The 15,640-nt window shown below is 42.9% G+C and overlaps 2 protein-coding genes across 6 annotated transcripts in view; both read right to left on the bottom strand.

Annotated features, from left to right (window-relative positions):
* The window catches only part of hpdb (4-hydroxyphenylpyruvate dioxygenase b), a 50,931-nt gene that overhangs the window by 15,847 nt on the left and 19,444 nt on the right, over positions 1 to 15,640 (bottom strand). The gene's annotated exons all lie outside the window — the stretch shown is intronic.
* On the bottom strand, positions 438 to 2,087 carry aplnra (apelin receptor a). Its single transcript, XM_058070024.1, has one exon. It carries the CDS (start codon positions 1,957 to 1,959, stop codon positions 874 to 876), a length of 1,086 nt encoding a protein of 361 aa, XP_057926007.1. The 5' UTR covers positions 1,960 to 2,087; the 3' UTR covers positions 438 to 873.

The following is a 15,640-nucleotide window of genomic DNA, read 5'->3' as shown; positions in this document are numbered from 1 at the left end:
GATGGAAGTCGCAGGTGAGCCCTGAATACACACCTTGAGGATGGCCCTTACTTTGCATAATCTGGTTACAGTCTGGATACTAACTGTGAAACAATAGAGATTAAAGATCTATTAGTCTGAAGGTGTCAAACAACTGCAAGGCATTCATAACAAAGCTTGAACCCTCTGGAGATGCTTGCTATCCAAACAAGAGGATGGTGTCATGAAACTGATGTGAAACTCCATATTTAATGAAACGACCTTTTGTTCTGCAGTTTAGTAGTAAAAGTGAGGAGTAACACTCAATGAAGGAGATTTTGTTTTGATAGAACACATCTTTAATACAGTAGTTAGTTACAGTGATGTCCAAAATCAAACATATACAAACTCATGCCCCCTTTCAGTGCCTTGGACACCTTAAGAAGCCCCCCCCACCCCTTCCACTCTTGTTCCCCAATAACAACATTTGTCAACTACCATCTGTCGCACTGCACCCCCCCCTGTAAAAACTAGATCATTAACCTGCAACACTTTTGCTCCTCTTACTTCTTTTTCGGGACTTTTAATTGAGAACAAGTGCTTCCAAAACAAAAGAGTAAGACATCTGGAGAAATGCTATCGTATGAAAATACTGTACACCTTTTCAATTTCATCCAGTGTTATATTTTTTTTGAACGATTCAAACATCAAAAAGTTCATGACTATCCTCTTTCAAGGACGAGCGCAGCGAAGGAGCTCAGCCAGCTGACTCCAGCCTTCCAAGTCCACGAGTGGAAGCAAGTCAAAGTTCATCTTCTTGTCTTACCAGCGTTGGACCAGGGACACGTAAAGTCTGTATTTGTTTCCTACAAGTGTCCCAGTGGAGCTGGGTCTGACCACCTTTGGTCTTCTTCTCTACACCTTGGTGGCCAGAGACTGAATCTCCGACTTCTGAGTCTGGGCGCTCAGCGTGGATGACATGGAGCTCATGTGGCCGTGCATCGCCTTCTTCAGGTTGAGCAGGCACAGGCACTGCGAGCGGAAGCGCAGGTCGAAGAAGGCGTACAAGAACGGGTTGAGGCAGCTGTTGACGTAGGCCAAGCAGGTGGCGTACGGGTGAGCGAGCAGCAGGAAGCGCAGGAAGCCGCAGGAGTTGGGTGCCATGTTCAGGTAGGAGAGAGCGTCCATGCTCTTCAAGACATGGAAGGGCGTCCAGCAGATGGCGAACACCACCACCAGTGTGGTGATAATCTTCAGCAGCCTTTTCTTCTTTTGGTCCTCCTTGCGTAGGTTGTTGAAATGGCGTGTGACGGTGCAGCCAATGAAACAGTAGAAGATGGTCATGGCCAGGAAGGGAAGGAGAAAGCCCAGAGCCGAGGAGGACAGACTGAGTCCCGCGATCCAGAGGTACTCGTGCCTCTGGTTGATGGTCACCAGGCTGAAGTCCATAGCACAAGTGGTCCGGTTGCTGTTCTGGTCGTTCACTGTGGTGCGGAAGAGCAGCGTGGGCACAGCCAGCAGGCCTGACAGCAGCCATATTGCGCCCAGTGAGGCCAGCATGGTGCCCCTTGACCTCAGCCTGCTGCTGGACAGAGAGTGCACGATTGCCAGGTAGCGGTCAAAGCTGAGGCAGGTGAGGCAGAAGACACTAGCGTACATGTTGACCAAAACCACGTAGCTGCTGATCTTGCACAGAGCCACACCGAAGGGCCAGTGGTAGCCGAGAGCTGTGTACACGGCCCACAGAGGAAGGGTCACCACAAAGGTGAGGTCAGCCAGCGCCAGGTTACCGATGTAGACATCCGCCGCTCGACGTTTGGATTTGGACCTCCAGACAGTAAAGATGACCACACCGTTTCCCGACAGGCCCAGGATGAAGATGAGCATGTAGAGGACAGGGATGAGGGAATAGGAGGGTTCCCACTCTGAGAAGTCACACACTGTCTCATTGTCGTCATAATACTCGTAGTTATCGTTGTATTCCGCAGTGGGGGTCTCCATGCTGCAAAAATCCCCTTGGATAGTACAAGTCCTACAAACGTCCAAAAGGCCTCTGAGATGAAGCAAACACAACTGGAGCTGGATGTCCTGCTGCCAGGAATTGGCGGAGAGGGACACTTGTGTGTGAGTGACTGTTGGCGGCTGGCTGCCTTTTTAAACCCAGCCCCCCCAGCCCTTAGCCCCCTACACCTCCCCAGGATGACCCCCCTCCACCACCACCACCACCACTCCTCTCCTCCCTCTTCTGCAGTAAAACATCTTACAGCCCTCCCCCGTTCTCTGAGGAATATGTACTTCTTGTTCAGACAGGTCAAACCAGATCTGGATGTGTTTTTGCTACCTAATCACTCAAAAAGTCATTTGGATTTTGGATTAACATTATTGCAAGATTATTGTAAATTATTTATTTGTAAATAAACTTGAAGTACTTTACAGTAAATTAATGTCATACGCTAAATCTTCTGTATATCATTTAAGAACAGGAACTAAACTGCACACACAATCCAACTTTGGCACTATTTTGTTCATGTAGATCATTAACTTTATTAACCATTTTAATTAAACAACTAGTTTAAGCTAGTATTGGATAACTCCATGTTGCAGATGTTCAGTCTTGCATGGATCCATCAAGGATGATTCTGCACCTGAACCGAACATGTCTTGACTTTTCCTGTCCTGGTGTTTTCCATTACAATAAGCCCAATTAGACGCTTGTTAAAAATGGTAATCGGCAGTTTGCCTGTGAGATATTAAGCACAGACTAAAGCAAGCCTGAAATTCTAAGAAATATTACAAAATGTGAAGTCATTGCAATTAGAATTGCAATGTTTGAAGATGAGATGAAACGTCAACAGGACTTGTGTGAATTCAATTGTCAAGTCTGGGGTTTGATTTGCATAAGAAAAGTGCATACAAACATAACGGTTGGAAACAAAAACAAAAGGAAACTTCACGTTGACACTGTGTTTTTCATGTGTCTTTAAACCCTTTTCATCAGGGGTGTCCTAAATTTTTCCGGCAAGGACTGTATTATATTATTATGATTATGGTATATTATAATATTGAAAGGATGCATGGCTACTTTCTTTCATTAAAGATGCAAAAACCAAGCCAATGGAGGACAAAGGACAGCTTTGTGTCATGGCCGTGGTATTGTCTTTCTTACAATACACTGCAATTTTTTTCATACATTTTCTTTTCATAATATCACTTTTCCCTCAACTTAATTTTCCAAAATAGCCAACTTACTTTAGTTTGTTTTTCATAATACTAGATCTATGATACTAAAATGACATTATTTTTCCCTATGCCGCACTTCAGACACCCCTGTCCTATGGCCTCATTGAGAAATGATGCCCTTTTCTGTCGTGCAATAACGGCCACAAGCAGCCACCCACCAGGTGGGTCCCACCTTCACCTCCCTCCCTAGGGAGAGGATTGGCCGCCTGCTGCTCGCATCCCTTGTACAAATAAATTTACAGATTTGAAAAATAAGAGCAAGAAGATAAGAAACAGATGGTCAGATTAAGCCGTTGTCTTGAATATCTTCTGAAGACCTCCTTACTTGTTAATCATAGCCCTGATAGGTGGTCAGATAAAGTCCTGCTGCTGATCCACAGGTCAGTTTTACAGCAGTGGGAGTGGGCTTTTATATCTAGCAGTGAGGATTTACTCACTTCTCTTTCCAAATGACAAGAGTCTGTGATTAGTGTTTGTCATTCGCTATAGCGGCATTAACCATAGTACTACAGTAATAACTATTGGTGGTATTCATCTATTAAATTATAGCTAACATTGACATTAGTTGTGTATCAGCACCAGACTGATCAGAGCTGCAGATAAAGTGACTGAAGCTGAAGATTTGTTTGAAGTCAAATTAGTTTGTGGCGCACACACTCCCCTATATGTGATTTGTGGCCAACGAGTGCCAACAAATCATCTCCAAAGGTCAGAGGTTTCATCGGGACCCAGGGTCACAGAGCAGTACTACGGTAACGACGTGCACGTTCTCTCCCAGCGGAACACTTTGTATCAGATGAAAATAACAATCACTCTGCTCTGATTCGTCTTTCAACTAGGATTGAATCCTGATCGGAGTCACAGCCGCGGACCCTTCACAAGGGCCTGCTAAGTGCCGACTCTGCTGTGTCAGACAAAGTCACACTGCCATGCAGCGGAGCCAGCGGCACACCCCCAAATGTGCAGCAGTGCTGTGCCTGCTGGGGGGGTTTGCTGATTGGCAGAGCCTCTTGTTAACCTGCAGCAGCGCTGCCTTGTTGTGTCTACACAATGATTTGTACTAATGGGTGGGTGCCTTTTCAGTGCAATAACAATTAAGCATCACGTAATAACAAGGGTAAAGGTCTCACACAGGCTATTGTTATACTTGAGGTCAACTGTAATGCACATACTATTTTTTTAACTCAATCACCACTTAAGAGAATGGAGCACATTTAAACTGTTCATTTCTACTTCCTGAATCACTTAACACTGCAGAAACTGAAACCCAAGCAAGCCCTAAAGCGGGGGTCTCAAACACGCGGCCCGCGGGCCAAATGTGGCCCGCAGGACACTAGTTTGAGGCCCCCGCCTTGATATGAAAGTTTAATGTTAGTGCGGCCCGTGCAAGTTTGATATGGATGCTGTATGGTATCATGTACCCAGAAAAAATTATGTTTGATTAATGTTCATGTTAAAGGTTAAATAACTGTTAATAATTAACCTCCCTATCCGTGTGGAAGTGGTAAGTTTTTGGCTATTTAAGTTTAAAGGAAATAACTTGAAGGCTACCGTTTAGGTCGCTAGCTCTCTGGTTTGCGAGTTAGCATGTGTCTCAAGACCCTGCAGTTGCGCAATATGTTGTAAATAAAAAGAGTATAAATGTGACTATAGTCATGTTTTGTCATGTCTACAGGGCTCTAATAATGCTTTGTTAATTTTAATCTGAAAAAAATAATTTGTCTACCCACCAACTATGTGGTTTCTTAAGTTTTTATTATTTGACGTTTTATTATTATTATTATATTTATTTATTACTGATTGATTGATTTTCTTTATTCTTGATTTGTTTATTTATTTTTCATCTTATTTTGTGTAGAAAAATAAAAAGTAATATATTTGAGAACAGTGGAATGTTTTATCAGAGCTTTTCTTGTAGAAAATTGGAACCAAAGCAAAGTTTTTAAAAGTTTTTAATAAAGTTTTTAATAAATGCGTTTTTTTTTTTTTTTTTTTTGGAAAACCTGATGCGGCCCAGTCTCACCCAGACCCAAGCTCCAGTGGCCCCCAAGAAAATTGAGTTTGAGACCCCTGCCTTAAAGGGATAGTTCAGACTTTTTGGCATGAAGTTCCATGACAAAAAAGCTGAACTGTCCCTTTAATTTCTCAAATCAAGGTCAAACCTTTTTGTCTATGTTTGATGTTCGATCACTTTGCTTATGTTTATCTTTATATTAATAGTAACAACAGATTTTAAAAGCTGTTTTTTTGTTTTTGCCCTGACTTGCTACAAGAGATATGTATTGTTTTTTTGGGACCTTTCAACTCTGATCACTTCAAAGTGTGCACTTTCTCTTTGCTGCAATAACTCTGCAGCTCTCATCCATCCTTGTTGTTCTGCACCCATGGTAGCTCGGTCAGGAGCAAGGGGGTCACAAGGTGTTTCCCTTCTCCGCACTCGGGGACCCCGACCGCCCCCGTGCCCATTCTCTCCCTGATATACGTCCTGTGTGTGAATCAATGAATTCTACAGTGATCACCACTGGATGTCTTATAATAGTACTGTTTGTCATCTGCACTTTTATTATAGGCAGAAGAGCCAGAAAGACAAAAAAAAAAACAAACAGATGTAGCTACAAGACACACTTTGGAGCTTGGTGTCGAGGTGCCTCACAGGACATGTGTAGGGTCAAGGGGAAGGTATGGAAGGAAACGGTGTAGAAAAAGTAGGAAACAATAACACGGGAGAAAATAAAGAAGCGGGAGATGAGTCAAATGAAAGAGAGGATGTTGGGAAGAAAGACAGGGGCAAAGGGACAGTGTTGAAGCTGATGACAGGGTAGTTGCTGCTGGGGAGGCTGACTTAATGACAGGGATTAGAGGCCGGGGACTGCTGGGATCTCAAGGCTCTGCTAGACTCCGACCGTGCCCTCCCACCCCAGGAGACCTGCGGGAACCTGACTCCATTTGGCCTTAAATCTCATGACAAAACAAAAACCATGTGGCTCAATTAAGGGCAAGTTTGGTCTCCATTCAAATCAACACTTTTACCGATATTGTGTGCATTTCTGTATACATTTATAATACATATAATATTGGATATTACTTTAATATGTTCAAGATTAAGTCTTACAAGACACCCTGCAAAACATGTGAGTAATTGAGACGCTCATAAAAATGGCGACTTTTGGCACACAACTACGGGGCGTTTAAGGACCACTGTTGTACAGTGGTACAGGCTACACAGAGGATGGGTGGTTAGCGCGCAGGCCACACAGCTAGGAGACCTGAGTTCAATTCCACCCTCTGCCATCTCTGTGTGGAGTTTGCATGTTCTCCCCGTGCATGCGTGGGTTTTTTCCGGGTACTCGGGTTTCCTCCCACATTCCAAAAACATGCTAGGTTAATTGGCGATTCCAAATTGTCCATAGGTATGAATGTGAGTGTGAATGGTTGTTTTTCTATATGTGCCCTGTGATTGGCTGGCGACCAGTCCAGGGTGTACCCCGCCTCTCGCCTGAAGACAGCGGGAATAGGCTCCAGCACCCACACAACCCTCGTGAGGATAAGCAGTAGAAAATGAATTAATTAATAAATAAGAGTGGTACATATATGCTGCACATTATATGCGTATTATAATGTATTTATAAATTATGATGTGTTTTTTATGGAAAAAAACTATGTGCTTATTCTGCTAGGACAGGAAGCATCTGGATTGTATGATCAAGTAAGAACTTCATGCCCCACTTGCGATTCTTTACTTTTTGAAATGCACCCTAACACCTCAGCCTGGGAAGGAGTCAAGGTAAAGCCCTGAACAAGGGGCCATGTGAACACCAGGTGCTGCTGAGAATTTCCTACCCCCCAAAAAAGTCTCCCAATATGTGACCGCAGCTTTGGTGTGTAAAGGCAATGATTTCCTTCAGGGCAAGAATGGGCGAATTGTCACCAAGCTGACTGACGCTGAGAAAGACCAGAAACACCTGAGCCAAACCACAAATATGAATTTAAGCAAACTTGTGTCCTTTATATGTTTTCCTTTGTCAATTTGAAATGATTTACACAGCTGCTGTCAGACTAAAGGCACAGATAAGTTTATAGCATGTAAAGCTCTGCCAGGGAAAACTTTAAAAAGCAGCATGAATTCAGGGTCTGCCAGAAATATTGCAGAGTATTTATAATACAGTAAAAACAGCCCAAGTTTCACCCAAGGGACGTGATGGCAGATAAGGACCCATTTGAATTCTTGCTTTTATTAACTAATCAGGGGTTAGGTTGGATCTCTGGGTTCCTGTCAGAAAATGGGTACTACCAACTTTGGAGGGGGTAGCAGAGGGGTCAAGCGCAAATGTGATTGTATGAGCCCTGACCTCAACCCCATGACACATCTTTCAAAAACAGATTAGCTCCCTTTTCCAACACTTCCAGGAACCTTTATTATCAGGAACTTATTACCTAAGTAACATCATTTAAAATAGCCTGAAAATGAGAACAGTTGGATGAATGGCCAACTGAAAGTCTTCCCGGAGGACAGCACAGTATTTTGTCACTGCTGGAAGCTCAAAGAGTCTCACAGAGGTGACGCTGCGTCGAAGGCTGTGGTGTTTCCCATCTGTCAGCTGTTTGACAGACAGCAACAAATTGTAAATCAGTCACCTCTGAGACTAGACTGGCCCTGTCCCACTCCTGCAAACAAACTGTGTGGGGAGTGCGTATTCTGCCTGACAGTATGGCGTGCACTTCATTCATTATGATGCGACCACATGCAGGACAAGCAGCGTTGGGAATGCGGAAAGTTTTGAGATAATACGAAATTTGAGTTGTTTCGTATTCAGAGCTGAGTTAGCCAGAGCCTTGACATTGTGGCCCATAGCGGGTGGGCTGTCTGGCCTCTCAGCTTGTCTGCAGACAAGGCCCTGGCCTCTGACAACTGCTTTAGGAGGCAAACAATAAAATCAACTTTTACACTCTGTTGACAACTTTGATGTGTAATCACAGTGTGTCTGTGTGTGTATGATGCTAGTGTGGTATAGTGTGGAAGTGAAAACATCCTCTAATTGTTTTGGCATCTGCTTTGCTGCTGTATCACCCAGACAGACTGAAAACACATTCAAAGTTTCCACGCAGTCCATTTCCTTTAATCAGACTGCTTTTGCGGTGACTGATTGCCACACGAGATTGCACCGCTTCTTACCGTTCAATCTTACGCGCCAAACCACTTTTATCAGCTGATAGTGACATTAGGGATTCTTATCACAAGATGTGGCCAGGTGACTCTTGCACGTATGCGGGGTCAAATTGCGCATGAAGGGGCTGTGGAACGTGGCCACGGCATTACACAAATACTTCAGGTTTCTAAAAGAGAAAGCAGGACACTGTTAAAACACCGAAAGGTCCAGATGTGAGGCCCCTTGAAACACATCTCACCGTCTCCCTGGTGGTTGAATGCTGACAAATTGGCCTTTAACGATCCCAAAACAGGCCCAGAGTCAATGTCAAAGCCGTGTGTCAGTCGTGTGAACCTCGTTTGGGGAACGCTAACTCCCTCCAAAATGAAGCTGGGACTTTAAGAAAATATTTGGACAGAGCCCTGTGCTATTTCAGCCTCTGAAATGGACTGATCCATATCTTGGGCACTCGCGGCACATGCTGTCGCAATCCCTCGTTTTGGGACCTAGGCTTGAAAACACAGCTAGATTTAGAAACGTCTAAACGTCTCACATCAATAATAAATACAGACAGCAATTCTAACCTTATGAGAAGGTTTTGGAGGGTCACCACACACTAATTCTGCATTTACTCTAATCCTTGAGCTACCGTGATGTTGAATGGTGTTATAGTTCCTATAATATACTGCCCAGATGATGGACATAATCTCTGCACAGATACTTGACTGTGTCCATACAAAGTTTGGTGTGGCAGCAACTCGAGTCCCTGAAACACGTTTGGAACGAAGTAGAGCGGAGACGGTGTCATGATGTGAGGCAACTTCAGTGACCTATCACCTCAAAATATGTTCTTTTAGAACTGTTATAACTACAAAGTTAGTGAACACCACCATATGGCCCAGTCCCAAATACGTCTGTCCATATAGCGTATCATTTATGGACCTATGCACTGTTCAAATGTGATGCTCTACTGTACATCTCACTCATAATATATGCTGACCATATGGCCATCTAACTGTGAAGCAATCTGGAGGAACTATTTTGAAAGGCAATCTCCGTATCCTGCTGTGGGCAGGCATATTCACAACAGCCGAGCAATGATTCAGTTTCACTTTTTTACTTTTATCTGTAACAAATCGTCCATGGGTTAAACCCGGATTTAGTCTGTCTGAGCTACAGTATATCGCCTTCAGTCACACTCACAGGGTTTTACACACACAATACAATAGTTAATACAAAAACAACATGAGTCACGTTGTTTTGATGGATGCAAAATAATGTACAAACTAAAGTGAATTTAAGAACATGTACTTTTGAAATAGTATACAAGTGGTACTTCAGGTGCAAAATCAATTCCATTCTTAGACTGTGATGTTTTTAAAGAGGGATTTCAAATTTTTCTTATGAATTCGTTATCTAATTAATTCATCATGATTATTATCAAATTATGTATAAAATATATCAATTTTTACAATATTTTATTAAAACAATAATAAATGACAGGACACAATTACCTATATTTATATGCAGTCTTATATGCAATCACCAGTCATGATTCATTCATTCATTTTCTATACTGCTTTTCATCACGAGGGTCTCGGGCATGATGGAGCCTATCCCAGCTGTCTTCGGGCGAGAGGCGGGGTACACCCTGGACTGGTCGCCAGCCAATCACAGGGCACATATAGACAAACAACCATTCACATTCATATTCATACCTATGGACAATTTGGAGTCACCAATTAACCTAGCATGTTTTTGGACACACGTATATGAGAGAACATGCAAACTCCACACAAGAGATGTCAGAGCAGGGAATCGAACCTGGTTTCCTAGCTCGTTCACCGTGCAGCCTCACCAGTCATGATAAAAAAATAAAGACAAATAACACAAAACAAATATTAATATTTGTCCATTGAACTGTATTCTAAATATATTTTGTGAAATCATTTTACACGTAAAAATGGCTGAATGGATTTAGCCCCTTCCGGCCTCACCAACTTGGCCCAAGGGTATGCACAGTGTCACATTTTGGAACTGGTTTTGGTTGCAGGAGGAAAGTGGGTGAAGTGTATTGCGCCAAAGACATAACAGTGACTGGGTGGAGGGAGCAAGGATCAAACCATCAACCTTCTAGTTTCTGGACGACCTGCTCTACCTCCTGTGCCACAGACCCCCCTAACCTGACCACACATCATTTACATTTTAAATCAAGTTAAAATATACCACACGTGTCTGAAAATCTACTTGCTTAGCATTAGTCTCTTTAATTGGAGGAGAACATTTGGGGTTGCGTTCAAAGACTCCATGTAATTTAAGTTGAATTGACATGTTTTGAGTGTATTTTATGGTATTTCTGAACATACTTCAATGCAGAATTGTACTTCTGCGTTGAGTTCCACAGTCCATGCTAGTTACTTCCTGCTCTGACACGAAGAAGGGAGACAATTATGGAGGTATTATGGAGACAATTATCGTTTGTGTGTGTTATATGAACCAATAAGTGAGTTTAATGATTATGTTTTACATCAAGAGTGAGTTAGTTTGAGTGTTGTGACTGCAACTTGTATGGTGGTGAATGGAGAAGTGCCATTCCGGGGATGGATGGAAAGAGGTGTGTGTGACATACATGTGTTGGACATACATATTTGGTGTTGGAATTGCACTGCTGTTGGTGTATTCAGGTCAGGCTAAAGTTATACTAAAATGCCGACTCCGTGGGGAAGCTAACATATGGAACATCTTAAACCGAGGACCACCTGTATTTGTACATTTTGAAGGATGCTGATATTCAGACATTGAATTTCTATCAATACTGCCTTTGCGTTTGTCTGTAACATCTCCAAGAATGATGTTTTGGCTCAGACATTAAAATTGTCTATACATAGTTTGCAGTCCCATTTAATGCCAAAAAGTGTTTCTGCACAGAGCACCAAATGTTCAACAACATAAAACTTTGACATGCGACTGGCACTAAATCACACATCAATAATAAAAGTTTTCCACGATAAAAGCCAAGGACACAATAACAGCCAGGATGCTCACTCACACTCTTAACTATTTCTTCCAAGTTGTCCCTCCAGAACAATATAATATCTGACACTAACCTTCTCCACCCAGAAAGTGTTCAAATGTGATTCCAGACTGTTGAGTCCGGTTGTTTACGTTCTAGCCTGTGCTTTCACATGAACAATCCTCGGAGAGCAACTACAACAGGAAATACAATCTTCCTTACCCATCACACACCACTGAGACCCTCTAACTGTGGTAGGGAGGATTTGGCTTGGCTTGGGTATAAGGTTCAGTGGCTCAGCCCTTCCTGTCTTTGTTGGACATTGTTTAGGGTGGTACATCTTCATCAACAAGGGGCGGCCTTGTGCATGACCCCTGCTCTACAGGTTCCTCCAGAAAGATCAGACATTACCTTGTATTGTACTGTCAGTTAAACGTTTGGTTGATTTTACTTGTAAATTGAGCAGAACATTGAGAAAGGCTATTTTTTGTGAGTACCATGGAAACTGACAGCTTTCTCAACAGAAGGTTGAGGTGTATACAAGCCTCAGGGCTTTTTAGCATACAGGGACTTAGAGGGCAAGTCTAAACCTGATCTCCTCTTCACAAGCCTGCAAACACACACATGCACTCACACAGCCATGTCACAGAAAATAAACATCCCATGGTCACTTTCCTTTATGAAAAATAAGTTATTAATAAGCATTGACATTCCTCTTAAACATGCCAGTGAAGCCAAGAGGCTGTATGTGAAGCATCAAGATCAAGGCCATAAAGAATGACAAGATGGGGGATGGATAGGAGAGAAAGGACAACACCCAGTCTCTTTTCAGGGATAATCTCCAGCTTCCACACTTTCACGGACCCGAAAAAGGCAAACAGCTTTCAACATTCCAACATGACAGGCAGACCCGTCTATTCATAAGCAGAGTGACTGGCGACTCATCGCCTCACTCACTTAACTCAGGGAGTGAAGGTCCAAAACGGGTCCTCACCTGTCAATGTAAAAAAGCCCAAAGGCCAAGACACGAGGCACCTAACCAAATCTGGCAGGACAGATGCTGACTATTGATCAAATGAAAGGGCGGAGCTGGAGAGCAGAGATGTGCGAGTCATGAACAAGACTATCCAAATTTGCTTGCAAACGTGCTTACTTTTTTTACTGAATTGTCTCCTTTAACTCGTTGACTGACTCACCCCTGCTACACTAGTGAAATTCCAAAAGGAAACCAGGTAACATATCACTAGTTGTGCAACTGAAAAAAGCAACAGATTTGGTCAGACATTGCCTAAACTCAGGCTGCACCACAGACTTGCCAGTTTAACTGACTCACTAATGCTCAATGAAGATTCCCGTTTCATTGACTCAGGTACTCAAGTACAACACAAATACTCGAGTTTCCCTGGGCTTGACGTAGACTCAAGTTTCCCCGACTCATAGACACTCGACAAAGACTCACAGGTGCTCAACAACTCAAGTTTCACTGATCTCTGGGCGTGGAACACTCAAATTTCACCGACTCACGGGCACTTGAATTTCAATCAAGTGTTGATTTTTCTTGAAAAAAAAAATGGATTGTTGATTATGAAAGCTCCGTTCAGGTGTGCGGACATGCACATGTTGGAATCTTTAGACTACCGTGGAGTCACACTTTGTCTGGTTAACTATGCTACTCTTTTGCAACAATGAACCATTTGCCTATATTGTGATACTTTTTACGCAACTACAGTATATGGTCTTCAAGGGGATTACACTTCACTTTAAGTGAACAGTGAGTTTCACTGATTCACGTGTGCACAACGAAGACTAGACATTCACTGGTTGATGGATGCTCGACTTAGACCCAAATTTCACTGACTCACCAATGCTTGACTCCAGTTTTACTGACTCACGAGTATTATATGAAGTCTTGAGTTTCACTGAGTCATGGGTACTCGACTAAGACTCACATTTCCTGACTCACGGGTGAAACTTGTTGCGCATGTGCAAGTTTCTTTAGTGTCCTAAGTCTGCTGTGGGGCCTTCTCCTGGATGGGCATGCCAACATCCGGACTAGACGCCCAAGCCATCTGAACTGGATCCTCTTGATGTGAAGGATCAGCAGATCCTACTGGATTGCTCCTCGCCCTATCTCTTGGGGTGAGTTCGGTCACCGAAACTCATTTCATCCACAAGTAGCCGGGATGTAGTTTTTTCGGTCATGACCCAATGCTCATTAAAAATAAGTCAGGTTGGGAATCTACGTCGAAATATGATTCCATCTTTTCCAAAATGTTGTACAGATTTTTGTTGCACGTGATTGCAATTGCTCCAACTACCATACTACAAGTGATACTATTTGGTGGAACCAAGCAGGAACTTTACAAGTATCTATATAAGAGAAAATCAGAGAGTAAGAATCGAATTGTTTCGTCGTCCCACTCCCCCCTCACCCACTGTGGCTATCAGCATGTCTCTAGAGAAGGACTGGTTTCCGTAAACGTGATGGGGCGCTGTTTCCTGTGGCAGGTCTGTCTGCTGCTGATTAGAGGCCATCCATCAGCCAGACCGCCTCAGAGCAGAGAGGATGGCATTGGTCAGACATCCACAACAGCCATTCCATAGAAACAAAGCACACCTATGCCACTTTTAGACTGAACAACATGGACCAAAAAACCCAGCCAAAAAGGATGAATTTCTCATACACAGCATGCAATTTCCCTCTTGAATAAGCTATGCTATACTGCTCTCCATTTTGTTGCATTTCACAGCAACATTTACATTTTGATTTTACTATTATCAATCTTTAAAACTGTGTGGTTTTTGAACATTTGTTAAACTGCCTGAACCTTTACAGAGGTCAGACATCATGAGTTGTCATCTCCAGCCTGCAGGTACAGTATACTGTAGATTGCTCTATCATGGCGTAGGACTTTTCTCCTTGGTGCAGCAACCACAGGCTTGTCGTCGACAAACAGATTGTTGCTCATTTTGTGCTACAGCAGTTTCTCCTTGGTCCACTAACAAACTTTCTTTGGTCTCCAGTATAAACAGGAAGTAGTGAGGCATCCTCCTTGAGCGGGTGGCGGAAATCACACACGGTCTGGAGACTGAACTCAACAGTGTCAACTGGAAGGCCAAACTGTGAACGATGGCCTCTGAGAAACTGTGTCACGGTCTACCGGATCTATTGTGCTGCATGGACATTGTTTGTGGGTAGATGTTACCAGGGCTGTGACCTTACATCAACAGAGTGTTGCTCCTGTGCTGGCGCCGGTGGTCTTCCATTAAAAATAGCGAGGGAGGTTGTGGTGGGTAGCAGTTTTGGGCATGAATATACAAACAGAGATGTTTTAATTTAACAACAAAGCTGGTCTTGCTGTCGTTGCAATTTATTCCCTGGACAGGAGGCTGCTTTCCTTCCCTTCCAATGAAACCTCAGAGGCTTTGACCCTAAGACTGCCATTATGCTTGCAATTTCAAAAACAGCTTTTATACAGATGGACTCCTATAGAGTAGGTACACACAATAACCAACACAGAAAGCTGTTCTAGTTCTTCCAGAATCTGCACCTATTCAGCTGTATTTCTTTGGATTTTGTGGTTCCTGTGAAAATGTTCTATTTTAATGTATTCCACCCAGGCGCCCACTATGCTGTGGTTGGTCATACTCCTGAGTGCATAGAAAGAGTTCCGGGTTTGTGTCGCTAACTTTATAACAGTATAGAAGTTGACAATAAACAGCAATTTATCTTTTTAAAATGTCCGCTTTTAACATATAGCTGTATGTGTTGGATCCGGAGTCCAATCCGGAAGTGGAAATTGTACAGTCGGAAGTTTCTCAAAAAAAGAGGTTACTTCAAGACGTCACTCAATGTAGCTTGAATAGGGCAGTGGGAGTTCATATATAAGGAAGTCCGCCCCCCTGTGATGTCACAAAGGGTCAGTTTTACCACGCCTTTGGAAACTGAGTGTTTTGAGCCATCCCAAAATTCTCCAAAGGAGAAAAGCTAATTATCTGAAACTTTGGCATCATTTAACACGAGAATACAACATTCTAACTACATTTATGGGTCAGAAAAATGGAAAAAGCATAATAGGTCCCCTTTAAAATCCACAACAGAAGTTCAGAAGTATTACACTTTAAATTATATATTTTCTCCAAAATAAGTCTTATTTCCCACAAAAAACACAACTCAGTCGTTAATCATTTTCAATCCCTTGGTCAGGAAGATGAAAGGCCAATGAACTGCTCTGCTGGGAAGAAGTATTTTTTTATTTTAAACTCATATTGGTACATGTCT

This window comes from Doryrhamphus excisus, chromosome 4 (assembly GCF_030265055.1).
Source record: "Doryrhamphus excisus isolate RoL2022-K1 chromosome 4, RoL_Dexc_1.0, whole genome shotgun sequence".
NCBI classification, from domain to species: domain Eukaryota; kingdom Metazoa; phylum Chordata; class Actinopteri; order Syngnathiformes; family Syngnathidae; genus Doryrhamphus; species Doryrhamphus excisus.
This window is presented reverse-complemented; position numbering and strand designations above follow the sequence as displayed.